This window comes from Python bivittatus, unplaced genomic scaffold (assembly GCF_059951505.1).
Source record: "Python bivittatus isolate LINGU-HERP-01145 unplaced genomic scaffold, Pbiv_v1 ctg000020_np1212, whole genome shotgun sequence".
NCBI classification, from domain to species: Eukaryota; Metazoa; Chordata; class Lepidosauria; order Squamata; family Pythonidae; genus Python; species Python bivittatus.
In genome coordinates, this window is record NW_028277030.1 from 111464374 (window position 1) to 111491438 (window position 27065).

The 27065-nt window shown below is 37.1% G+C and overlaps 1 protein-coding gene across 1 annotated transcript in view; it reads left to right on the forward strand.

The window, feature by feature from the left end:
- The window catches only part of USH2A (usherin), a 484310-nt gene that overhangs the window by 207351 nt on the left and 249894 nt on the right, over nucleotides 1-27065 (forward strand). Inside the window, 3 exon segments of the mRNA XM_088132494.1 lie at nucleotides 8355-8514; nucleotides 9226-9397; nucleotides 16054-16201. Of these exon segments, the coding sequence (XP_087988620.1) occupies nucleotides 8355-8514; nucleotides 9226-9397; nucleotides 16054-16201 (480 nt within the window).

A 27065-nucleotide genomic window follows, 5' to 3' on the forward strand; every position in this document is an offset into this window, starting at 1 on the left:
GGGTGGGAGAGACAAGATCAATTCCTGATTTTCACAACTCATTATGAATTGTTTGTGGTGGGCAGGTCAGGAGAATTTCCTACAGATTGGACCAAAGCTGTGTTTGTTCTAAGTCTACCGAAAGAAGCAGCAGCCAGATGGGCAGTTCCACTCATTGACAATAATGATACCAATTTAGACAGTTATCAAAATTTTATGCAAAGATTTAGAGCTGCATTTGATGATTCAACCAGAATAGCAACTGCAAATTGGGAGATCTGACAGCTGACATGAAGAACTCACTGAATTTATGACTACATGATTGATTTCCAGTTTTATGCCTTGGAATGATTTTTCTCTGCTTGACCAATTTCAGGAAGGACTTTCCAATGAAATGAGGGATGAATTGGTAACACAGGGCACTCCAGAGAATTTGGAAGAGTTATTTCAGCTTTGTGTAATAACTGATGGCAGTTTGGAGGAGTTGAGGCAGAGAGGAAAGACCATTTCACACCTTTTCATCACCCTTTCTTCCTTCCCCATTGCATCCTTGGATTCTAATGATGTAGAGCATGTGTAAATAGGAGCAATAAGAGATCCCTCTCTACAGCAGAGAAACAGCAAAAGGAGATTTCAGATTGTATTTTTACTCTAGTGCACTAAGGCATGTAGCTTTCTTGCTCAGAGTCAGCTAGAAGAACTGCACCTGTGCAAATGTTTCACCTTGTGAGTAAATGCCCAGATCACTCCAAAACTTTGCCTTCAGGAAACTTTACAGTTTCCCCTTCCAAGAGCTCTACAGGGGTTCCTCAGACAATTAAAAGGAACTTGGACACCCCATACCGGCAATTGCAATTAGGCAACATAATGCCTATTAACCTTTGCATCTCCATAGGCTTGCAAATCCAACTCTCAATTCATATGGACTCTGGAGTGAATGATAATTTTATAGATGAGACTATTGTGCAGTAATTTGGCTTGCCTTCACAACCATTGGAAAAGCCTATGCAGGTGAAGATGAATTGACAGCAGAAGACCTCTCAGTTCAGATCCCATACTGCAACATATGACTCCTCTGGAACTGAATATAAATTGCAAGTATACTTGACTGCTTCCTTGTATGTCCCAATTATGTTGGGGTAGACTGGCTTCAGACACATAATCCTAATATTCACTGGAAGCAAGAGACAGTTTCTTTTCCCCTCCAAAATGTCAACAGCACTATTTGCAGGCATTTGACCCTTTTCCTTCTCTCCTTCTCACACCACTGTCTGAACTTCCTTCTTTGCCAGAAAAGTATGTAGATTTTGCTGATGTTTTGGGGAAGAAGTAGCAGCTACTTTACCTTCTCCTTGGACATGTAACGTACCATCAACTTAATATTTAGATCCCAGATCCCAGCTAAAAGGCAATATTCCATGTCTCTTTAAGAGTTAGCAGCTTTAAAGGCATCCCTAGACAACAGTCTAAAGAAAGAATTCATTTGCTATTCTTCCTTTTCCACATCTGCACTTTTTTTTTAATTGAAAAAAGAAAGATGATTCTTCGCTGACATTTGTCTATGATTATAGGCTTCTAAACTTTGTGACTATTAGGGACCACTATCCCTAATATTTCAGATCTGTTGAATTGCCTTCAAGAAGGCTGACTTCTGCTTTAGAGATTGCACAATTCTTTCTAGACCATATTTTTCAGATCATGTGATTTCAGAATCTGGTTTTCATTTTACATCCAGATTCCTTTCCACTTGCTGGATATTCATGTACATTTGTCATCACCTCATCACCCAGAATTAAATGGGTAATCAGAGAACACTAACACTATGCTGGAACAATTTTTGCATTGTTATGTTTTCTTTCTACAGCACAAATGACAAATGTCATTTCCAGAATTTGCATACAACAATTCCCTGCATTCTTTGATCAGCACGTCTCTTTTCAAGCAGTTTTTGGCTATAATCTTCACCATTTGCTCTCTAAAATTGTCTTGATTTTCAGCAAGAGAGACAGGCAGCACATCTTCTCTTAGAATAAGAGTCACCCGTTGGGGGGAGATGGGTGTCATACAAATTTAATAATAAATAAATAAATAAATAATAAATAAATAACAGATTTGGCCAAGGCTTCATAAAATGTACAGAACGTGTACATTGGCAAGAAGGTAGCAAGATTGCGTGTGGAGGAGGATTTGGTATGGCTTTCACCTTTCTCCTGTCCATCCAGGAAACTAGACTCAAAGTTTATTGTCCCCTTCCATGTCATAGATCAGATCAATCCAATGGCCTTTCATTTGCAATTGCCAATCTCAGTGAAAATACACTTGGTGTTTCACTGTTTTCCTTGTGTGGGAGGGGCCTCCCTGTCCTTCATGTTCTCTATCTTGCCTTCCTCCACCAGTTCTCATAGATGGGGAAGAGGAATATGAGGTCGAATATATTTTGGATTTCAAATTGCTTCACTGGAAAGGCTACCTTGACATGGAGTGATCTTGGAAAGTGGCAGAAGATATTCACATACCACAACTTTTCTTTTTTTAAATAATATTTTATTAAAGGTTATAATTACAACAGTAAAAACTTATGCAAACTGAAAAAATAAAGAAAAAGAAAAAGAAAGAGAAGATGCAGAAAAGAAAGAAAAATAAAAATATAGTAAAGAAAAAGAAAAGAAATATATAAAGAAGTGACTTCTCACCTTCATCACAACAAGTATAAACAATTTTAGTAACTTATCACCTCCTCTTAAAATACAACAATCTCTTCTTTCAATATCCCATCTCTTATCTATAAACAAATCCATAAAGCATCGTCATTATAGTCCTGGTGTCAGCAAAAGTCCATTAAGGGTTACCAGAGATAACAACATATCTATTTTAATCTTGATCAAATAAACCAATTTTATATTCCCTTCTTTTACTTCTAATAATCTCGATCTTTAGTCCTTTCAAATAATGTCCTAGAACTTGATTTCTTTTCACTTCTTCTTTGTCCCTTCTCACAAAATTCTTCAGAGCTTTAACAAGTCTTTTTTGTAAATCCCATATAGGAAAATTATCCAGGTCACTCTCTTGTTTTGTGCCTTGTATATCACTTTTAATTATTAAAACATCAGCCAGTTTCTTTTGTATGGCCAGCGTAACATCTTTTTTCATGTCATTCTTGTAGCCTGTCATTTTTAAATCCACTTTCAAATCAGTCTCAATCTTGTCAGGTAAAACTTGACAAATCCTCTTCAATAACATATTTTAAACACAGTCTATTTATAGAGGCAGACACTATTAAAAATTAACTTCTGGGTCTGTTATTCAAAAATATCCTTCAATATGTCTAATGTTAAAATATTTTGCTTCATTCTGTAAATGTAATTCAAGTTTAAGTGTTCTTCTCCTTAAGTTTTGATCCTTAGTTTCCACTTGTTCCCTTTAGTGTCCAGTTTTAAAATCTTATTGTATTATGTTTTTTTTTAAAGAAAATTAAAAACAAAAGCATTTTCCCATGGGAAGGATTCTTTATAATTAATTCCAAAATCTTATTTCAAATTTATCTGGACCTTTAGTCTGTTCATAACTTTCTAAAATCAAAGTTTTAATCATCTTTTTGCTGTTTATTCCCCCTCCCTCCAAATTTAAGTTCTTAAACTTGTAGTTAACGCTTCTTTCACTAAGGATTGAAGGAAACTCACTTGGTACAATAAAACCTGTCAATCCAAAGGTTCCTAATAGCTGAAAATCAGTTAACAAGCAATTTCCAAAAGTGATTAGCAAATATGCAAACTTAGTGTCTTTTCAAAGGTGCCAACCACAGTTTGAGCAAGATGGCTACTCCCCCATCTCACAGAGCTCTAAACATGCTAGAGACCACTATCTTGCATTCTCCTCACAAGGAGCAGCTGTCTAAAGCACTTGATCTCAAGTCCTCTCTTTGTCCAGAGATGAATTGTCAAAGAGCTGGTCAACTCACTGGCTCTTCATTTTGCTGCGGTCATCAGTTCCACTTTTCACGGAGCCGTCTTCAGTCTGCCATTTCTTCCCCAGAAGTCCCACATATCACAACTTTTCCACCAGTTCCATTGGAAATACTCACACAAGCCCTATTCCTCTGAAGTGTCTCCAGACTCACCAGATAATGATCACCAAAAAGAAGACTCCTTGCTATCTGCCATACTGATCTCTCCAGTTGCTGTTGCTGGGCAACAAGAGAGGGGAAGACACATTCAAGCTTTGTGTAAATGTTCCATTTTAGACTTATTTGTTGACCTTTGTGAGCTACCTGGCCTAACTTCACTCATGGGAGGGGGGAGTGACTGATGGGGGAGATGACATGATGGAATATGGGCTTTAATCAGAAAAGGAGGAGGGAAATGCCTGGTTATTACAGAAAAGATATCTGAGGTCTTGGGAACTTAGAAAGCAAGAGAAAGAAATTCAAAACAACTCTGCCTTGATTGTGTTAGATATAAAATGAAGTAGAGAGGGGCTTTGATAGGCTTTCAAGATTATGCTACTATACCCTAGCCACATTAAAATACAGTCTAAGACTAATCCTGTTTCCTGACTTGCCAACCTTAAGGACTGACAATCCCATCATTTTTGCAATTACATGTTATTACATTTTACCTCCCAAGCTATTCATAACAATCTTAAACCATTAGGAGGAGGATTTTTTTATTTGTTTGTTTTGAGATGAGGCCAGGGTTGTCACCAATATACAGATAACCAGGTTTCTCATTTTTGTTAAATTCAACTGAGGCAGTAAATGTTCTGAACCAGTATTTAATTGCTGAAAAAGGGCCAGTTAACTGAGATTTCATCTAGACAAGATGGAGATACTGTTGGTAGGTGCCTTGTCTACTCAGCTGAACGGTGCTTAGACATTTCTTCAATGAATTAATTAACTAGATTAATTGTTTGTAAATGTTCTTTTGGATACCACATATTCAAGGAGGCCCATATGGTTTCTTGGAGCAAAGCTTTTTTTAACTTCTTAAATTGAAATACTAATTACGATCGTGTAGGCTATGGTCATAACAATCTACAATTATTCATACTTCGGTTACCTCTTATTGGAGTTATTGCAATGTATTATCTACTCTTCCTATTGACTTGGCTATGAGGGGATGCTTTGAGTCCCCCACCATGTGGAATGGGCACAGAAATGATGCGGGGGGGGGGGGAATAAGCACAGAAACAACCATCTGTGGAAATCCTTTCTCTTTGGAACATATTGCCCCTGAAATTCATAGAACCCTCACACTTCTGTCAGAAATAAGTTCACCAGCACTCACATTTCTTATAGGGCATTTGGAATATAGAACTGTAATAGATAATTTTTACCGGTAAAAGTTGCTTATGGTGTTTGTTATTTATGTTATATTAATATGAATATTTTTGTTATTTTATCTTATTAATGTAAAATGTCTGGAGTCTTGGGAGTAGTATGAGGGCTTGGTTATACGTTTTAGTAATAAATTATTACTAAATAAATACTAAAATAAACAATTATATGTAGTGATGCTACCTCTGAAATTAGTCCAGAAACCAGCTGGTCGAAGATAAGCCAGAGGGTTGTTCACAGAGACTATAGTGTTTGTTCATATGACAGTCCTTTCTGATTTCACTTTCAGTTCATTTCTGAGCCCAATTTGAAATGTAGCATTAACTTTTAAAGTCCTAAATGGTCTGAAGATCCTACTAAACTATTAGCTCTTTCCAAAACATTTTGTCAGTGAAAGTAGGAAAGGTTGTTGGAAATAAGAACTATTTTAGGAAGAACTTTCCATCCCTTAAAAACTCCATAGGGAGGCCACTGATGTTTTTTTGAAGCCAGTTAGTACCATCACACTTCATTAGCATGTCTAGCATCCATTATATCTTAATGCTAAAATAAACTTCAACTTTTCAGGTTTAGCGGTAGATATGGTCGTAAAGAAGTAAGTAGCAAAAGAAAGCGTAAAACCAAATTTTCAGAATGGAATAAAGGGAGAGACATGTCATCACATTAAACAGTTTAGATAGAATGGGCTATACTGTTGATAAATATGATATGTTACAGATTAAAAAGGGCAATGACTGGATTTTAATTTACTAATGTGGGTGTGAGTAATAACATAATAAAACATTCAATTTCTGTAGAAAGTTAAAAGGAAATCATTGCCTGTTTATTGGTTCATTTTGTAAATTGAGATCAATAAAATTTCTCCAAGAAAAGCATGAAATCAATTGTTAAATAGCATATAACTTGTGATCCTTAGAGTAAATTGTAGTTTATTTGACATGAATCCATGAGACTTCCATATTCTGAGCTGCCTTTCTTTTTAAGGCATCTCTAGATAATTTTTGTAGAACCATTTCTAATACATCTTAGAATTATCTGTTTTTCATGTCCACAACTGCCTGCATTTGCTCTTATGCAAATAATCCAATCAAGCAAATGGAAAACAAGAAGCCATAATCAGGAGGGCTTGACAAACAGTAACCTTAGAGTTTTAGGGGAGAGCCCAGGATTTAGATTTATGTTCCTACCTGCATCTGTTGAAGCAATTGATCCATTATGAAGCACTTGAATAGGTCAATTTCCGACAAGCAGTATAAATTGGATCAGATGTGGCAAGTAATTGATGCTGGTTTGATTTAAATGTGTGGTTCCTGTAGTTCATTGCTGGTAGAAATCAACCTGGGCTGTTGAAACATGTTAAAATCCCTGTCTCCTATTCTTTACTTATCATGCTGTGTTTGAAAAGACATCAATGGATTTCTTTGATATCTGCAGATACAAGTCTCTTTTTTTCTCCTGCTTTTATTTAAAATGAATGATGGAAGTGGCAGCAAGTTGTTGTTGTTGTTAATTTTTTAGTGCATTATGAATAGGAACAAGAGTCAGAAGCTGCTGGGAAGAAACTGCTCTGATTCCCACATTTAAAATCTGTCATCTACCTCTAAAATTAATTTGAACAATAGCAGTTGAAGACCATGGGCGGTAGGCAGAGGATGTTAAGGGTAGAATAGGAGAGGTTGTTCTTCCATTCCCATCCTTAAAATCCTGGGGGGGAAATATGAAAAAAATTAGCTCTGACTCTCCGCTGACATCCCCATATCACCAAATGATGCCTTGCACTTCCTGAAATGTCAAAAGGCTGAGTTGTGGTGCACAACCCTTCAAACGTTATCTGCTTCTGGTGTATGATAAAAAGCAATATAGGATGAGAAGATGTTAAAACATACCATAAATGGTCTGGTTTGTAAAAGTAGGCATATCAGGGCTGCAAAAATCTGGATAACCACTAGATGGTAGCACATGGTTAGAGCTTTTTATCTTGCCTTGCTGCCATCTAGAGGTTGTCCAGATTTTTGCAATCTAGATATAATAGTTCTACTAAAAGTATTAAAAGGGAATCTGAAAGGACTTAAATCTAGGATATCAGAACACTGCAATGTTGAGAAAAGAACCCTGTGCTGGCATCTGACTTTTGGTATAATAATGGGGACAATGTACTACATGTACTTCTTTATTGTTATTACTAAAAGTTCAGTTTTCCTTTCCTTTTTTTTTTTACCTAAATATATTGTATTATTAAATATGTCAGTTTTTAAATGACTTTAAAGGAGAACAGCCATAGATACTTGGCAGGATATATAGTTAGCACCTAAAGTTGATAGATTTCCTCCTAAGTATCTTCAGACAGTGCTGAAAATCCCCATCTGAAATTCTGGAGAGCTTGGTGTGCGGAGTCTTCCACGATATAATGTATGCTATCCAGACTACAGACAACTGAGCAGAGATGAGTGATTGGTCAATTGGAAGCCAACCTGAACAAACCACCAATCAGGAACCAACACCACCAAAACAACCAATCAGGATTGGGCACAAACAAAGAACCAATGAGAGATCAGCCCTCACCAACCTGCACCAATCAGAAGCCAGCTCAGTTAAAGACCAATCAGCAGTCAGGACACCTGGCTATAAAGGCAGGGTTCCAGTCAGTCCCTGCTCAGTTGCCTGTGGTTTGCATAGTAGACCGCCTTGCCTCTGAAGATGCCAGCAAAATGTCAGGAAATCTGTTGTTTAGACCACGGTCACTAAAACCTGAAGCCTAGCACTGCCCAAGAAATACTAGCCATGAAAGCCTACATCAGTATATAAAAATTAATTTATCTATTTATTCTTGTTATTAATTATGTGTATTGCTATGTTTTCTACATTATATTTTTGACTATAATTCAGAAACTATATTTTTATAAGATTGGTAACTCTATTGACATTTATGATATCCTAATTTTTGAAAAAAATATACAGAGATATGGTAGATAAATATTTGCTAATGCTTTATTAAATCCAAACAGGGAAATTAATCTTCATACCTATTGTTCCCTTTTTGTAGATTTAAAAACTTTTACAGAATACCAGTTTTTTATCTCTGCCTGCACAATTGTTGGCTGCAAAAACAGTACCCAGGTCACTGTGCTTACAACAGAGCTCCCACCAGTTCATGTGGATGTGCCAGACCTGATAGTTTTGGATTCTAGAACAATAGAAGCACAGTTAAGTAAAATGTTTCCTCTTTTTCCCCAGTAGTGTTGGAATGGGGTAGTCTTGGCTAATAGAATAGCTTTCCTCTTGAGTTCTTGTTCTGGGCACCACAGTTAACTCTGCCCAGTTCTGGATCCCACAGTTCAAAAAGTCATTGACAAATTGGAGCCAGTTCAAAAGAGGACTGCCAAGTTGGTGAAGGGTCTGGAAACCAACCCCTATGAGAAAGGGTTAAAGGACATAAGCCCAAAGTCCCTTTTCTACCTGCGACACATATAGTGTCAATTTATGCAAGAATCCTAGGGAATTCAATCATAAATAAGGTCTGCGACATATATTTACTATGATTAAATGCACAGAAGTGATTAGTATAGTGGCTCTGTAAATCTTTGATTACCATTTGCCAAGTTAATTTTCATTAGTCTTTATGCAATCAGTGTAACCTACATATGGCCATAGCCTCAGTGCAAACAGTGGTACAGGAAGAAGGGTTTGTGATATGATCAGGATATAATTTTCATCCTAAACATAATGTCAAAATAATTTGGGCCCCAGCTACAGATTTCAGATTAAAAAGTTTTCTATGTTGCTTCATTTGTTCTTCAGTACTTACCAAAAATTGCTTGATGATTAGATTAGCTTTCACTCTTTAAGTAAACATCATATATTCCCCCACTACCTTCTTTATTTGTTGTACAATTATATGTTGATTCTTTTTTTAGGTGGAACACACCAAAGGAAGTGAATGGAGTGGTACATAGATACATTCTGTACATTGCCAAGAAAGAGAAAAATGTTATAGTTTGGGATACAATTTATAACTCTACAGATCTTTTTCAGAACTATACTATACAAGATCTTTCCCCTGGTACTGAATACTTCATCAAGTTAGCAGTAAGTTGGGAAAAATAATAATATGACAGCTGAGCAAATGATAGCTTCTGTATGTGTGAATCTGTCTTTTCTTTTATCTGTTGTGATGGAAGTCAAACTGGTTAACTTTTCTTATAGCACATTAAAGGAAAGGAATAAATTGAATGTTTGTTTCAAAATAGGTATGAGGAAAATCAAATTTTCTATTACTCAAATCAAATGGGATCACAGAGACAAAAAGGATTTGGCAATTCGGTATATAAGAATCATGGTGGGAACAAGCAGATCTGAAAAATTGGCTCCATTTTACTTCCTCCTTTAATGAATCAGGTATTCTGGCCTGCTTATTAATAAACAAAATGTAGATTTATATCCTGCCTTTCATTCAAGACCTCAAGGTGGCATACATAGCTTTGCTTCCTCCTATTTTTCCCAAAACAGCAACACTATGAGGTAGGTTGGACTGAGAGAGAATGACTGGCCCAAAGTCACCCAAAACCTTCTGTGGTTGTGGATGGGCTACAACATGGGTTTCCCTGCTTCTTGTCCAACATGTTTAACCAGAATGCCATACTGGTACATTTTTTTCCAACAAAAAATAGTTTAAAATCCATTGAACCCATTTAGGGGATTGCATTCATATTATGAATGAAATATTCAAGATGTCGCCAGCCTTTTTTTTAATATGCAAATATCACAGAGCTCTTACCTGAAAGTCTGTCTCTTCCCCAGTTGATCATGCACCATGGCAGCTCCTATAAACAGACTGCAATGCCTAGGAGTCTCCTAACAGAAGCCTTTTTTTCAGCAGTTCTACTTTCTGGTCTTCCCAAATGACCTGCAATGGAGCATGATCACCTGGTAATTCCAGGAAGTGCTGGTAAACAGGTTTAAAGATTTTGAAAAAGGAGAGAGAAAATCTATTAGTAACCTTGTAAACATAATAAAGTGGGGTTTTTTAAAAAAATTTGTTTTTAATTCGGAAATGCAATGCCTGTCGATGTCATGTAATGATAGGGTTAATTAAACCAAAGTAGAAAAGAAAAGAGTTGCTCCCACCACATTATGCAGCAGAATTCTTTTGCATCATTGACATAGAAACCTCCTCACCTCAATAATAAGGCAAATCCCATACCAGACCTTTGAAAATAGGGATTTGAGTTTGATTTACCTCCTGTTGGGCTCACATCCACCACAATAATTTCCTGTCACTTCTGCCTCTTATTTCATCATTCCAAACCAGTTTCCAGTTACTCTCTTACTAAGATACGAAGTGTCCAAGGCTCCCTAGAAAAGCAGTGTTCTCTAAACCTCCTGGCTCCAAGAACTCTGGAGGTTCATTTTTCAAGAGCCTGCAGCCCATTCAGTATTGCTACTACCACTTTCTTGTAGGAAGGAGAATAGGAAAAGATGTCCTAAAATCAACTGACATGTACTGTAGGTCTGGAGAAAGGAATGGGGTGATCAAACAGTAGGGTTAGGGCAGCCGTGACTTTTGTGTCTCTTGAGCCAGCTAGGGATGATGAAAATTGTAGCTCAACAATTGGAGGATCATACTGTAGGTTCCCAACTTCAAGATAGAAAATTCCCAGGAAGATTTGGTGGAGAAAGATTTGTGAGACTTATGGATGTACTCAGAAATACAGTCATTAAAATGATCATAAGAAAAGCGTAAAAACTGAGTTGCAAACTATAGGGATCCAAACAGTGTTCCTTACATCAAGGAAGATGATAAATGACCATTCTCTCTCTCTCTCTCTCTCAGTTCTGCTCCTCTGTAGCTCCCCACAATGGTGAACATGTGAAAATAGAAGGAAAAAACATTTATTGCAAACTAGAAGCACTTAAAAATGTCTTTTAAATGTCATTGCTATTATTTTGTGCAGTCATTTCCTTTTATTTTTTGATTAAAGAACAGTTTAAGTTCCATGATACAACTGAAAATATCTTGAATATAAACATGAGATTGTCCCTATTTGTTTTAAACACTCTCATCATTTTATAGTAATACCTATATAAGGACATTTGCTTTGATAAATGCCATAGAAAATATTCTGCTCTTGATTATGAATACATTTACATTTATGTGTAGACACTCTGTATGCATTCATTTTGCTCAACATGCTCTTGAATGCTCTAAATATTGTACCAGATTATACCACAAAGAAAATAATCTACCTTCCAATAACAATAAGGCTTTGATTCAAAGTCCAACTGAGCAAAGACCTTCAAATTAATTAAGTATGACTTGGAATCCACACTGATAAAATCTGTCCTCTATGTATTTTAGCACAGAAACCTATAACAGTTAACAGAATCCTCTGTTAATTTTCTAACTACTTAATTCAACTTTTACATGCCACCCATTACCATCCTTGGCTCTAAGCAGCTTACAAGTATTCATGAGAATAATTTTTGTTATTGTTTCTTTTTACTGTTTCTTTGTAAGAGGAACCAATGGAAGTTAGAAACAAGGGAAGAATTTCAGTGCAATAATGATGGAACTGTGGTTGTGGCTTACCTCAACTGAGTTTATAATTTTTTAAAAAAAACAATAACACTGACTTTTCTTAGCAATTTGACTTGGAATGTAACTGTTGAGGCAGCAAATTAATTTCATAGCACAGGGTTGTTGTTTTTTTCCCCCCCAAAAGCAGCCCCTAGATGAACTGGGCTGATCTCAGAAGCTAATCAGGATCAGCGCTGATTGAATTAGGGGGTAACTGCCCTGAATGGGGGACCACCCAAGAATTCCAGGACTAGACTAGGAAATTTGAAAAAAAAACATATTCCAGAAGTAGTCAATGGCAAACTACTTCTCCCAAGAGACCTGTGTGAATGCAGTTGCCAAGAGTTGAGTTTAACCTTTCATAATTCATCCCCCTGAGATCCAGACAGCTCCCACCCTGAAGACGTTCAGGAAAATCTTAAAACCCTGGCTGTTCTCCCAGGCATTGGGGTAGGGGGGGATAGAACCCCCTGTTGTTAGAGGTGATTGACAGGCAGCCCTTCTCTTTAGAAGTCAGGATACCCTCGGAGTTTAGCCAATGACGGTTTTGATTTCTATTACACCACTGCATTTGCATAGGTCTCATGTTCTAGGTGGCTGTGAGAGTAATTTTTAGTTAATGTCTTAGAGCTGTTATCATATACCTAGAAAATAGCATATCTCTTTAAATGCCACTAGGAATATACATTGAAAGAAATTCAAATACAATTCCTCAGGCATGGCAGTGATTTCTGAACCATTGCCAAGGCTACTTATTGTCCAAAAGACCTGTTTAAGAAAAAGAAATGAAATTCAGTGCAAGATCCCAAATCAGTATGCCACTCCCTTAAATTTACTAGCGTAGCCTTTCCAAAACTGCTGCACTCCAGATGTGTTTGATTGCATTCCCCAAAATTCCCAGCCATCATACTGAACACATCCAGAAACTTCAAGTAATGGGTGTATATGGAGCAGTGGGCAAAAGATGAAATATGTGTGATCACTTCATCACCTAAATGCTGCAGCTGGCAACTTAATGTTTGATATATACATACCTTTGTAATAATGGCATTCGTCTGATCATGTCACTTTGTGTGTGTGTGTGTATGTGTGTCACCATTCTGGTATCATCATGGCTTGCTATAGATGCTAGAGCACCAAGTTCCTTAAGTCTTCTCTAACATCTTTGTGTAGAGAATGGAATTTTGATAGCTATAATTTCTTAGCATCTGTAACCCCATATTGTATGCTAATTATCTGGCTTTCATTGCCATGCTTTGCTATCTGCATTTCATCTTTTCCTACCCTTGTTCCCCAGATTTTTCTCAAACACCTTCTTGGCTCTTAAAGCAAGAGATGCCTTCTTTTACACACATCTTTGTCCTCTGCTTGTCCTTCATAGTGGAATTCCAGTTTGGGCCCACAAGGACTGAAGTTTTAACAGTTGAACTGTTCCATTGCTGCCTCTTGTCTTCTTGTATTGATTTCTTAGGTGAAGACATCATCTCCCCATTCCTTAGCACTTAGGTCTGCATATAAGCATATTCCCCTAAAAAGCGATGTAAGATGCAAGATACTCTTAGGTCTTTTTTATCCACTAATCTCTGGAAGTGTGACTAGGAATGTGAGAATCAGCGAAAAGACTGTTTACTTTATGGCTGAGATTAGTTGAGCAGAGTTCTGAACAAACATGTATTTCTATGACTAAGAAAAATCTGAAGAAAATTCTCTACTTCTGTTCTCACTTTGTATTTACCACCATCGAAATTTATATAATTGTTAAAATGATCAAGAACCTTTGAAAATGCAAATCACTCTACTATCATTCTTTGGCATGCAGTTTTTTCTCATGACTCTTTTAAAAACTGTGTGTATTTGTATGCAATTTTCAGTGGCAGTTCCTTCTTCACAGAAGCTTTTGAGGGCAGAATGTTTTTATGCAGAAAGATGAATGCTGACTGGACTGCCATTCATAAAGCGATGAAATGTAGTGGGAAAGAGCCCAAAGTCAGTGGTTGGTTGGTTGGTTTTCCATCAGCAGATTGAGTATAGCTGACAATATATCAAATTCAACCTATGATTGTGTAAGGTAAGGCTTGTCCAAATCTCATGTGTGTTTGAGCATACGCTGAAGAGTTGCTAAGACTTGCCTTGTCCACCACTTGATTTTTCCAAGAAAACTTAGCAAGGGCAGATCTTGCATCAGTGTGCATATAAACATTATTCCAAAGTGCACCCGTTGACAGGCATGGTCCAGCAAGTGAAGGATTTGGCCAAGACATGTAATCCTGCTAACTCATAACATGGAAGGGGAACTAATTTGACCAGCTGGTTTTTAAGAAGGAAATTTAAAAAAAAACAAAAAAAAACCAGGCCTCAAAAATGGCATGAACATGACATGGAAAACACCTCTTCAGTTATGTTGTGATTGTGAAGAATCCATCACTAGGATTGACTAATGTCGTCTTAAGCAAGTGTGGTGTAGTGGTCAGAATGCATGGCTATGAATCAGGTGATCCAGGTTCAGACTCCCATTTTGCCATGAAGGTCTTGGGTAACTTTAATGTAGGTATTCTCTTAGTTTATGATGATGTTAAAATGGAGGGAAGCAATATACACACACACACACACACACACACACACACACCAGTTGGGATATCTGCATAAAAGGGAATATGAAAGCCACAAAATAATAACAATATATCAAGACAGCAATCCTAAATCTTTATTTAGGAGTGGGCCCTGTTGAATTAGTAGGTACATTTTTTAAAGCATTTTCCTTCCAGTTTTCAACTGTAAAGTTTCCTAAGGGGAACAACAACAAAGACAGTCTTTGCTCTTCAGCTTACAATCTGAAAGACACAATTCCAAAGGGAAAACGAATAATAATGGATGCTGGATGGGGGGGAAGCAAATTTAGGCAGCATACTTTAAAGTTATTGGGTTCTTGGTGTCCCCTGAGCTTGCTTTTCTTCTTGCAATTACCAGGCTTTTCTTCTTGTTTCATTACCAGGCTAGGTGACAACATCAACTCAGAGAACACTAGGAATCCAATGACTGAATTCTGAGCTACATATATTCTCCACTAGTTTAATTCTAAATCAATGTGAAGTAATGTACTCGAAGGAGAGAAGCCTGATGGAGCTGGTCTTTCAGCAAAGAGGACCCCCAGGAGCCAGTCCCTTTTTTACTACAGCCCAAGGAGAACATATAGGATTTTGCTTTTAGGAAGCTTCAGCTGAAGATGCTTGTAGTTTCCACTCTAATACTTGAATGCAAGTATACACCTGACATGTTATAATTATACGAAATATAAAAAAAGTAGCAAACTGTGTTAGTGACTTAAGAACTAAAAACAAAGATCTGGAGGGAAAAGACTTTGAAAGGGAAAGTTAGACTTGATTCCTGGTGACTACATGGACTAAGGGGATTGGCAACAGTGTGGAAATGGTTTGTCATTTCCTCCTTCCAGGATGTTTTTCCACTTCCTAGTCAGGTCTAGAGTCTTGGGATTTCCTAGTAGTCTTCCCTTCAAGTAATAAAAAGATCTAACCCTGCTCAGGTTTTTCAAGATCAATCAAGGTTGGCTAGGTGCTGCCACCTAGCTAAGCTCAGAAAAGAAACGTAAGTTTTAGTATGTTTCACCTACTCCAAAGAACCCCAGCAAAATAAAATAAATCTTTTCCCCCTCCTTGATGGAGAAAAGAAGCAGTCTAGACATTTTTACATCTCTGTCCATTCCATAAACAAATTTTAGTGCCCCCTCCCAATGTAATGTGACACCCAAAAGTGTTAGAAAATGTTAATAAGCGTATGACTATAGACATTAATGTCCTAGATACTTCAGTTCTGCTTGTTTTCACAGAAGAAACTGACCCTGTTCTACAGGAGTCTTTTTCATGCCAATGCCTTTTTCTTAGGTTCCTGGATGGTGGTTGATACGTATGAATGTTAGCAGCAGGACTTCTACATAACAGCCATCCCCTCTGGAGGGGTCTGTTCTTGAGAGAGAGTCTTGGAATGATTATAAGTGAAAAGCATTCCTCACAAACAGACATAAGACTGCATTTAGAAATAAATTACGTTGCTTTGAGAGCTAAACATATGAAATGAGTAGATTTCTTTTCTGAATAGCATACGCTGGGGATATGTTTCATGCCAGGTTTTAGCATTGGTCTCTCTTTCAAAGGCCTGCACTGGAGGTGGATGTACAATCAGTGAAACTACTTCAGTAAAAACAATGAAAACTAACCCAGAAGGGGCTCCAGCACCGAAAGTCCAGTCATATTCCCCTGACTCCTTTAACATCTCATGGACTAAGCCCGAGTACACGAATGGTGAGTGAACTGTTTTAGCCTCAAGTTAAAAAGATGATTAGTAAAGGTAAATTAATATTCTAAATGGCAGCTTATATGTGGTGCTTAATTTTTAATGATCATTTTGGCACATAAAATACTGCGATGGTATCATTGTCTACAGCTTGGAGATTGAAGTTTTCAGTCCTGTTTTGCTGTTTCAGTGGCTCAAAAGTGCTCCCTTTTGATGGTTCTCATGAATTGCATTCTCTTATTTAATGCTTTATGGAACAATTGAACTGAAGGCTACTGTCTGAAATCTCTTTTAAACATCTTGATTTTCTTTATGGCATATTATTAGTTTTGACTTTTAAATATATCCAGCCATTAGTTTTGTATCTGTAGATTTTAAAGTGCTTGTGAGGAGGGAAATAACAGGTAGGGAATCATGGTGTTTGACTATATGTATCTACATGTAAAATTGTGATATGGTCTTTCCTTTTCTTTTAATAATCTTATCAGAGTGCAACTGGTCTTGTCAGTGAGATTGTCAGAGGCAGCCAAAAAGCTACTGACTTTGGAGTATTGGATAGACCTAGAATTCAGATCAATTTCCTCTGAGCCATATTTACTGTACCCCATTTTATGTAGAGAAATCTCAGGATTCTTCCTACAGAAATGCACACTGTAAAATGACTACTTGAACATCTTAGAAGAAAAATTTTAAAAATGGATAAAAAGTTGCCTGTATTATTGTGGCACTTGTGAATACCATAGCAGTGAATTAGACTTTCTTCCACAGGTCACTTGTTATGGGAGCCTTCTCCACTGTGGCACATTGAAATGTGTTGGCACATCAGATTTGATGGGATACAAGTCCCAGAATTCTTAGCTAGCGGTCTGGAGGTTGCCAGGTTGAAGAAAGCTGGTTTATGATTGATCCTGATAAGTGAATTATTTGGATGCTAGATGGAGAGGAAAATTCCTCAGCTGAAACTAAATACCTAATTGTAGGTTTGTAACTAGAATGGTCATCTTTTCCTGTTGATCCTACGTTATTCGTGCCTTAACAAGCATGTAGCACAGTAACGGATATTTTTCCTGATAGTTAATTATTATTAATTATATTAATTATATCCTGATCACAGTAAAGTTCTTTACTAGCTCAATGTCCATGGATCAAGCATAGGAACAAAAGCAGTAAAAAAATGGCAGCCCTATTTATATTATATATGCTTGTCCCTACTTCAAAAATATCTGGATGTTTTAAAAATATCTTATATGAATGTCTACTTTCCCAGCAATCACCTGAATTCTTAAGGCTTATAACAGAAAATGATACTAAGAAATTATTCAAGTTGAGTATAAAATATCTTTAATAATGTATTTGGTAGTCTCAGAGCACTATAAATATCTATTGTAATCTGCGAGTTAATTTAAGTTTGAAGGTAGTCTGCCTTTTGCTTTGAAATGACATAGTGTGGCTGATTATTTCAGAATAAATTGTAAGCAATTAGAAATTGTAACAAGACAAGTTTATTTGTCAGATGTGCACTGCACTGAGCATAATACCACTGTGTGTTATTGCTGTTATTTTTTTTTTCTGTAACATGAATTTTTCCATGGGAACAGTCTACTGGCATCAGATGTTCAAGACAAACGTGTAAGTAACAAAAGAAAGTCATGGATGATAGAGTTATCAGTAACTACAGTTCTTTATGGTGGTCTCATATCTCAAGAACCATAGGAAGCACATTCTAAATAACAGCTACATGGAAGTTCCAGTGCAAGAGAACAAACATCCTCCTGTGCTGATTTTGGGTATTTTCAAGGCAGATGCTTTGCCAGTGTGCAACACACAACAATAGGGCCATCCAGATTCATCTGTACTAATTTGGAACTGGTGTTATTTCATTCTATTTATCTAGGAATCTGGAGAATTTAAGCAAAAATAAGGCAGGACTGGACTATTCTTTTACCCCCTACCCATCCAGTTATAATTGTTCTGATAGCTTTTAATATAGAATCCTGAAAATGCATCATAATCTTTAATGTGCCACTTGTGAACTGTTTTATTGTAGGATAACCAATGGCAGAAATGGAGAATTTTAATCTGTTACATTGCAAATATAGGAAATCCAAATATGAGTATAAAATTGATCTTAAATTACAAGGAACCACCACCATTGCAGCAGGTAAAAAAAAGCTTCTAAGGGCTAATGCAGGTGAGGCAGAAACCAGTAGTTCTCAGATTAGACAGAACTATTATGTACGTTTCAAGCAGATGTCTTGCTTCCTTCTCAAGGCTGGGAAGAGAATGGTGATGGCTAGAGCAGGCAAGGTCACAAGCAAAGAGCCTGAGACCAAACTGGTCTATTACAACAACAGCACATAAATACATAGATATCTCTGTTACAAAGAACAGGCAGGAGAAATATGTAAGATTTAAACCTTGGATATAGATGGCTTGAGTCTCACAGTTTGCATTCACTGGTTTCCTTCACTATCAACAGCTTCTCTAGTGTCTGCAGTAACTCTCATCTATATATGCATATATGGCATTTACCTTTTCTGCAATGAAGCATTTTACATAGTGATGACATGTCTGTGCCGTTATGTTGTAAGCAAGTTCCTGAATATAAAGTTGAGTTCTGGAAAGTTGAGATGTATTACTGTGGCTGATGTGATGTCTGATAATCCTGCATTAATTTTCTAAACTGATGCCATAATCATACCTTGTATTATTAACAATAATTGTATAAAACAGCTATAGTGAACAGCATTGATAATTGCAAGACACAATTGTAGATTTATTATTATTTATTAATTAAATATATTTATATACCAACAACAACTCTTGGGCAGTTCACAATTGAAAACATTAAAAACAAGGGGGAAAAAATACAAGAATAGACAAAAATGAAGAATAGAAGATGACAAAAAACTGGTCAGGAATGAAAAAGAAACAAATCCACATAGTAAAACTGATCTGATCCTTATAAAATAAGCTCAGCATTGCTTGATTGCCAGAGAGTGTACTGAATTGCCCATTAGGATACATAATGGGCCTAATACTGTAAGCCAGTAGATGTTTTTAAGTGATTGGAAATGGCAATTCTTCAGGTCCCAATTTGCTGACATAAGCTAATACCTTCAATTAGAGCTAATTTTACAGAAATCTATTATGTAGCTGAACCTACGGACCCTCAAATGTACTTTTATACTTTATACTTAGATAGTCTTTCATAGTAGATTGCCACAAGGGTTGTCCATCTCTGTTAAATTATATCTTATGATGAAATTCCAGCTCAGCTATTATGCAATGGTTCAACACCGTTTCTCATAGATTAAACAAAGATCAAGGTTTTTTATCATGCTGCATGTGTTAACTAGACATTTTATGACAATATCCTGATTTTGGAAAGCACGTTGCATTTGATTGGATCACTCTTTTGAAGTTGTTTTGGTTTGCAGCCTTTTCTACAGTTACCTCCAGCACTTGCAATGGCCGGAAGAGGCTTCTGGGCAGGCCCAGCATCTTTCTGAAGCAAATTCCATCACTCACAACCACAACATCTCCCATTATTGAATCAAAGATTGATGTGATTTGTCTTGACACAGCCTCCACTTAGCCTCTTCCGACATTTGCACAACCGCCATGTAGAGCAGAATCGTAGCTGGTTCAGAGAGGCCTACAACACACTGTCAAAATATCTCTGCTCTACACCTATCTGATGCTTTCTGTTCAGTTACTAACTAACTAAAGTTTGTTGCTCTCTTTTTTCTTTCACCACTATCCCCTTTTTGCCTATTTCCACAACAGCTTTGTGTGTATGTGTGTGTGCATGCATGTACACACTCCATATATATGAGAAGCAGATTATGACCCATAAAAGCTTCTGTAACTAACCTGCAGCCCAGATGCATACAGATCTCAAGCTTTTTTTTTTTTTTTTTGGCTGCCCATGGTCAATGAATGCTAAAAATGTGATTTTGTGATACATGACATGTCAGAAAGCACATCCCAACTATAATATAGGTCTTAAAATAAGCATAATAGAAACAAAGACCTATCCAACCCTGCCCCCTCCCATCCTAAACTTGCCCACTGGCATCAGCAGTTTACCCACTGCACTCCCAAATGGCATTAAGTGCAGTGCTCTGCCACCAAAAGGTTACCTGTCCTGCCTTATGGGGTAATGGATTTGTAAGTCTCTGAAGTGCTTCAAGATTCTTTGTGGGTGTGATGTCTTTAGGAGAGGGAATGATCCACTGCATCCATACCTTTATGTCAATGAGTTTAGTACTTGATGGCTGCTTTGGAGCAGCCAAGTAAAACCAAGCATCAATTCAGAATGGCCCCATCTAATTTAAATTAATTGCTGGTTTAAATTTCAGTCCTAAAACATGCTTAAAATTGGGAAAGCATTCTATAAAAAGCAGTGCATTTGTAATAACCAAAACTTAAATTTAAACTTAAAAGGCAGTTTATATCCAGGACCAAAAAAGTCTATGTTAAGTTCTATGGCCTATTAATTACATTCACAATTCCATTACAGACTGTGCTGCTGTGCATTTTAACTTCCACAAAGCACTATTAAATAATGTTCCCCTTGGATATGCAGAATATCCAGTGGCTTTAGATATTAGGTTAAAGGAAGTGGAGGGTTAGGGGGTCAGGAGACCAATTATTTGCTAATTACCATATAATTTCAGTGAGAATGGCAATAGTATGGATTTGCTTTCTAATGCTAAGTGTAATGTAAATGTTGTATCCCTGGGGGCTTTGGAAAGTTGCTTACATACAGATAGGAAAATAGGGGACGATAACATAAAGTACAGTCTTCCTCTCGAAAGCATTTAAATTGTAGGATTATAATGAACATAGAATCTATTTAAGCATCTCTAAGGACCAAACTTCGTTTGCCAAAGGAAATGCCAAAGAGATTCCATTTGGAATTGAAAATATTTGGCTTTTCCTACTTGTCTTATCCCAGCATTTCAGGGTTTACTGATTATTTTGAGAGGATCATGTTACAACTAAGCGTTAACTTACCAGAAAGTAAGACCAATTGGAATCAGTGGAGTATTCTTAACAGAAATATCAATAACAGCAGTCATGGGTGCATGATTGGAGGACCTGAAGGGCCAGGTAGGGGACAAATCATCCTGGAGAATGATTCGTGGTTGTTAAGAGTCAACACTGAATTGATGGTACATAATCAATCAGTCAATCAACTGATCAGTCAACCAGTTTGATAGAGAGGCAGTTTGGTATAGTGGTTAAGGCGCTGGCCTAGAAACAAGGACACTGTGAGTTCTAGGCCTCCCTTAGGCATGAAGTCTGGCTGGGTGACTTTGGGCCAGTCTCTCTCTCTCTCAACCCGACTCACCTCACAGGTTTATTGTTGTAAGGAAAATAGGAGGCAGAAGTATTAGATATGTTTGCCGCCTAATTTTTTTTTATTATTATTATTATTATTATTATTATTATTATTATTATTATATTTTTGGGATAAAAGTATAGTAATAATAACAACAACCACAAATCAGTCAATAGGACTATGGCAAAATTAATTTAAGTGGACAGTACAGACAGCTGGTTTCCTTGTGCCATTAAGCAGCTGGCTGATTACTTTGTTTCCTGCCCTAAATGTTGAGTAGCTAGCCAGTGTGAAAAGTCCATGGGGCTCCCGTAGGGTCATGGATTATTCTTTTTGTGGTCAAGGCCCATATGCACGGATATCCTTTTGCAGTTGGGAGCCACATTTTTTTTAAAAAATGGTGAGTGAAGGCTGTGGTGGATAGGGAGGTGATACAATGAAAACTCAGAAAGGGAGAGGGAAGTTGGGTCCCTGGTTTTTCACAATTTGTTAGTAAAATTTGGCAGCATGATTTCTGAGGACTACAGTGGGTGAGAAAAGTAAAGATGGGACAACTTAGGTTCCCTAATATGTTAGATCTCTCCAACTATGCTACAGACAACTGGAAGTTTTGAAAATAGTTCATGGAATCCTGTTCATGGAAGGCAGAGGAGCTCTAGTGGAGACAAGTAACAGAAACCTCATAAAGCTCTAAGAAGTTTTTTGGGGGGGAAAAGGGGTCATTATCGTAATATGAAGGATGAAGGGCATATAAAAGGCAACAAAACTAGAAAACAAAATGAGTCATAACCTTTCCAGAGTTTTGTTGCTGATGTGCAAAGGCAAAGTGAGACATGTAACTCTGGAGAACTTGCTGACTTATTAATAAAGGATCACATTGTCAGAAGTACACTTTGTTGAAAAATGAGAGACATATTGCTAGAAATTAAAAACCTTTATTTTTGGCAAAAGCAATTGAAATGTCTCTAGCCACAGGGATTATCTCTCCGTTGAATTTTGCATATTAGATGGTGGCATATGAATACCCAGTTGAGATGAACTAGGCCTATGGAAATAATTGCAGTGGGCAAAAGATGGTTCCAGGTTTGCAGCACTTCCAAATGATAACCTGTCCAGGGTTCATTGAATAATTAAAGAGGCACAATCAATTAGCCTAGACTGAAAACTAGCAGTGACTGCTTGTAGTTGACAATAATATGATCAAGAGCTCAAATCTAGAGTTCAGTCCAAGAAGATGCAGTGTAAGTAGGACAGGATGATCAGGTCCAATCAGAAGTCATGGTTGCCAAAAAGTGGAAGAAGTTCTGTCTATCACATATGCTCTTTCAGTATTTCAATGGCAAAGACTTTTATTACAGAATTCCTGGTCTCAACACCCAAGCACAGCTGGTGCAGTTTACACTGAACTGCAGTGACTGGGCAAAGTTGGGAGCAACAGTTAACAATCCATTTCCAAATAGACTGCTGTACCCAAAACGTTCTTCTCTGCTGTCTGGCACTCCTTCATCTTTGCCATTTAGTTCTGCATGCGGTAGCATTCTGTTCCCACAGGATCTTTAAGTCAGGGTCAGAATCCAAGACTGGAATTTCAGGAGAACAATTCCTCTAAGGCATGACACCAGTGGGACATCATCAAGCGTTTTACCCAGCTCCTGCTCTTCACTCTTGCCCTTGGAAAAGGACTCATCTCAGCAGGTAATAACAAGAAAAGGACCACAGAGTATACCTTCAGCATTACAGTATAGGAAAAGGGCAAGCCTACATTACTAGCTTACAGTATGGGAAGCAACTGGGGTTTTTTGTTTGTTTGTGGAGACTGCATCATATCTTTGTGTGTATGAACTTATTTTGACTATTGGGGCAAATGGCAAGAGATAGATAAGGGGGAAGGGTCTTCACATGTTATTCCTGCATCTATTTCTCACCTGGCTTATTGTAAGTTAAATGAGTCTCTGTGTTTTTACAGACAAAGGGAACTTTCTTCTCTTCTTTCTCTCTCTCCTTTATGTAGTTTAGGTAGAAGTGAGGTGTTTCTATCATTTATTTTTAAAATAAATATACTTTTTAATTTCAAATATAATGAATGTCTGTTAGCATTCATTAATATGTGGGTGAGGTCCATGCTCTGCATCTAAGACAACTATATTATGAGCATTTTATTTTATTTTTAGTTGGACATTCTGCAACTTAATTACTTAATTTCAATTTCCAACACTGTTGAATGCCAACGTCTTACAAAAACAATCAGCTGGGGGCCATGTCAGATATCATTGGGGTGTCACTGAAAGCACATGCAAACTGGATTTTCTGAAAATGTGATTCAGAATGTGAGCTACCAAGTCAGCTATAAAGACCAAAAAAAAAGGGGGGGGGGAAGGAAAGGAAAGGAAAGGAAAGGAAAGGAAAGGAAAGGAAAGGAAAGGAAAGGAAAGGAAAGGAAAGGAAAGGAAAGGAAAGGAAAGGAAATTAATAGTATTGGAAATCTGCTGAGCTTCAGTTTAGAAGAACTTTTTTGATCTCTCAAGTCTGTTTTGTTTGTAGAGAATGAGAGACTAGGGCAGTATGAGGTGCATTTCCAGAGTACAAGTAGAAAACATGAAGGAAAGTTATGCTATGGAACTTAAAACCATCAAATCCAAAGCTTGTATGTGTGTTTAGGATGTCCCTCCGGTCCAATAAGGTTAGAAAAGACTTTGCAGTCTTATAGCAACATTCGGTGGTAAATCATACAGGAAGAACAGTTTCTAGGAAGTGGCACTTAAGGAACTGAACTCCATGATACTATATCATACACAGAAAGCAATCATTGCAATTAGAAGAGGTCTGGATCAAAATTCAGAAAGTTTTCAGGAGGACTATAATGGATACTGATAAGGCAATGCTAAAAAGACCTGAAAGTCCTTTATGCTAGGCGATGGTGAGATATTTTTCCCCTTTTCCTCTCCCCCCGCCCCAGCAGGAGTATGCTTGTTAATTTCCCCTCCTTTCATTTCCTAGTTTTGGATATGATATGCTATAGGTTTGCCACCTGTGTCAAGTTATTTGGTTAGAATGAAGAGATAAATATGATGGTAAAGCTCCTTTAAAAATGTGCTGGAAGAACATAAGCCAGAACTAATGTGGTAAAGTGGAAGGCTATAGCTGGTGGCGGAGGAAAGGTAGAAGAAGAGAAGCAAGAAATTAATTGGGATGAAGGTTTTTTTGTTCTAGAGCAGAATCTGTTGGATGCAACACTTTAAACACTGCTTCATAATATGGGAAACAATTCAGCTCATATTAAATATTAGATGTGCATAGGTGTGCAAAGGACAACCCTAGGCCTTACAAATCTGGATTATAACCTCCCCACTATTGCAGTCTTCTTCTCCCAGAAGCAAAGACTGCTGCAATGGCCCACTGAGGGAGAATCTAGAGTATTCCTGTCAGACATCCCTTACTTGGGATAATTTTCAGCTATCTGAGGCTATAACAGCTGAATTTTTGTATTTCATTGCTTTCAATAACAAACATTCAAAGAATTAAATCAAACCTGCTAATACAGTATGTTTCAAATTTTGCATCCCAGTGGGTAAAAACAATTCTTTCAGTTTTATTACAGTAGCAATAATTTATATAGCTACTTGATGCTGAAAGAAGGCTTTCACATTAGGGTAGTTTAATTATGCCTGGAGAATAGAAAATCTTCATGTCAATTGCCAACCAAATAAATTTCCCCCTAGGTTTTTGATGGAACAGATATTAGTGATATAGTACATATCAAAAGTGAAACAGAATGGTATTAAAAGGAAATATATAAGTGGACAAACATGAAGAGAAAAACATTGTCAGGAATTTAATTTGGGGCAAAAATGTAGTTCTAAATTATCATTTTATGTGATGTGTTACAGTACAATGATTTCTCACCAGTGTGACCACAGCTGCAGGACATCAGATTGGAGAAGTCTACTTTAGGAGTATCACCACACTTGTCTCAATAACATTTTAACTTTTGTAAGATGAGGAAAACTGAAATAATCCTACAGAAATCATTCTCTTAAGTATTTCTTTAGAAAAGTAAGGAAAAATGATGTCAAGATGAGCAAGATACTTGCTTCTCTGTGATGTCATGGCCATTACATAATTGACCATGCCACACAGTCCATGCAAGTTGTTATCAGAAGAGGAATTGCTTTTTCCAATTAATCTCATACTCCATTGTGAATTTAACAGGGTTTCTACAAAAGGGGATAGGGAGAACCCGTTTAGACTAGAGATTAAGAGACTGGCATAGAACTGGGAAGGCTTAAATCCATCATCAATTATGGAAGCTCTTCTCTTGATCTGTTGCACAAGGTAGCTGTAGGGGAGAAAATGGAGCAAAAGCACTGCACTGAACTTTGGGAGAAAGTAACAAGTTAAGGTCTATAACTGATAAAGCAGTGTTATATTAAGTGTTGGATTTGGATTAATCTCGTCATTGTTTTAATTTTGAAGCAGTACATTTGTTTCTATATTACATGATGACAAATGTATTTCCACATCTAGCTGTCTGTCAGGGGCAATGCAAATCAGGTGGGCAGAAATAGTTCTGGACACCCTTCCTGGGGGCATTTTCAAGGAAAGGCCAGGTGACCACTTTTTCAATAAACAAATGAATGAAATGACCCATAACACCTCTGTCTGAATTAATAATGAAAACATAATTATTTATATAATAGATGTCCTTGTTTATAATAAATTCAACAATTACTGTTGCAATGAAAAGCTAAAGTAAAGAGGCAATGGATCAGTTCTGAATTGTTGCATGTTATACTGAAAATATGGTCCACTAGTTTTTTCTGGTTAGGATTTTAAATATTATCTGTTTCCTTGCTTTTATCTACATATGTATTTTTATGCAATATGGTAGCGTGAAACAGAATTATATCAGCTTTCTCAGTTCTGAGTCTATTCAAAAACAGATTCTGTGAGGAATCTCCCCCACAGTTCCAGACTGGCTGACAATGTCTGAGTCTGAAAACACATTTACATGGATAAAATCTAATTTTTGGTATCAGTCCTTTGAGGTAAGCCAGGTCAGGAAACTCCACAAGAAATGCTGGAACTCTGTCTTTGTAGGCAATGGTAACAGAATCCTGAAAGCCTGACAGCATTTTTTGTTTTCTTCCTCTTATACCAAAAAGAGTCAAGGCAGATTCATTTAAATTTCTTTTGAACACATTCTTCCCTTCCCAGACTTAATTCCAGTTTTGCCAATTGCCATCACATTCCTTCTCCAAGGTAATATTTGTGATTCCCTACAAATATCCAGAGAAATCCTCCAATGTCTCCTTCTCCTGGAGCAGGAAAAGGTTTTGTCCTCTTAAAACTAGGGCAAGACTCTGGTAGAAGATAGAAAAGGTGTTGCTGGATGGAGATGGAAATGAATGAGAATCAACATCGCAGCCTCAGAATCAACTTACTGGAATTTCCAAGGAAAAGGAAAACCCAAGGTAAATTGAAGCAGAAGTAACAGCTGCCTTTTAGGTCTTCTATATATTTGG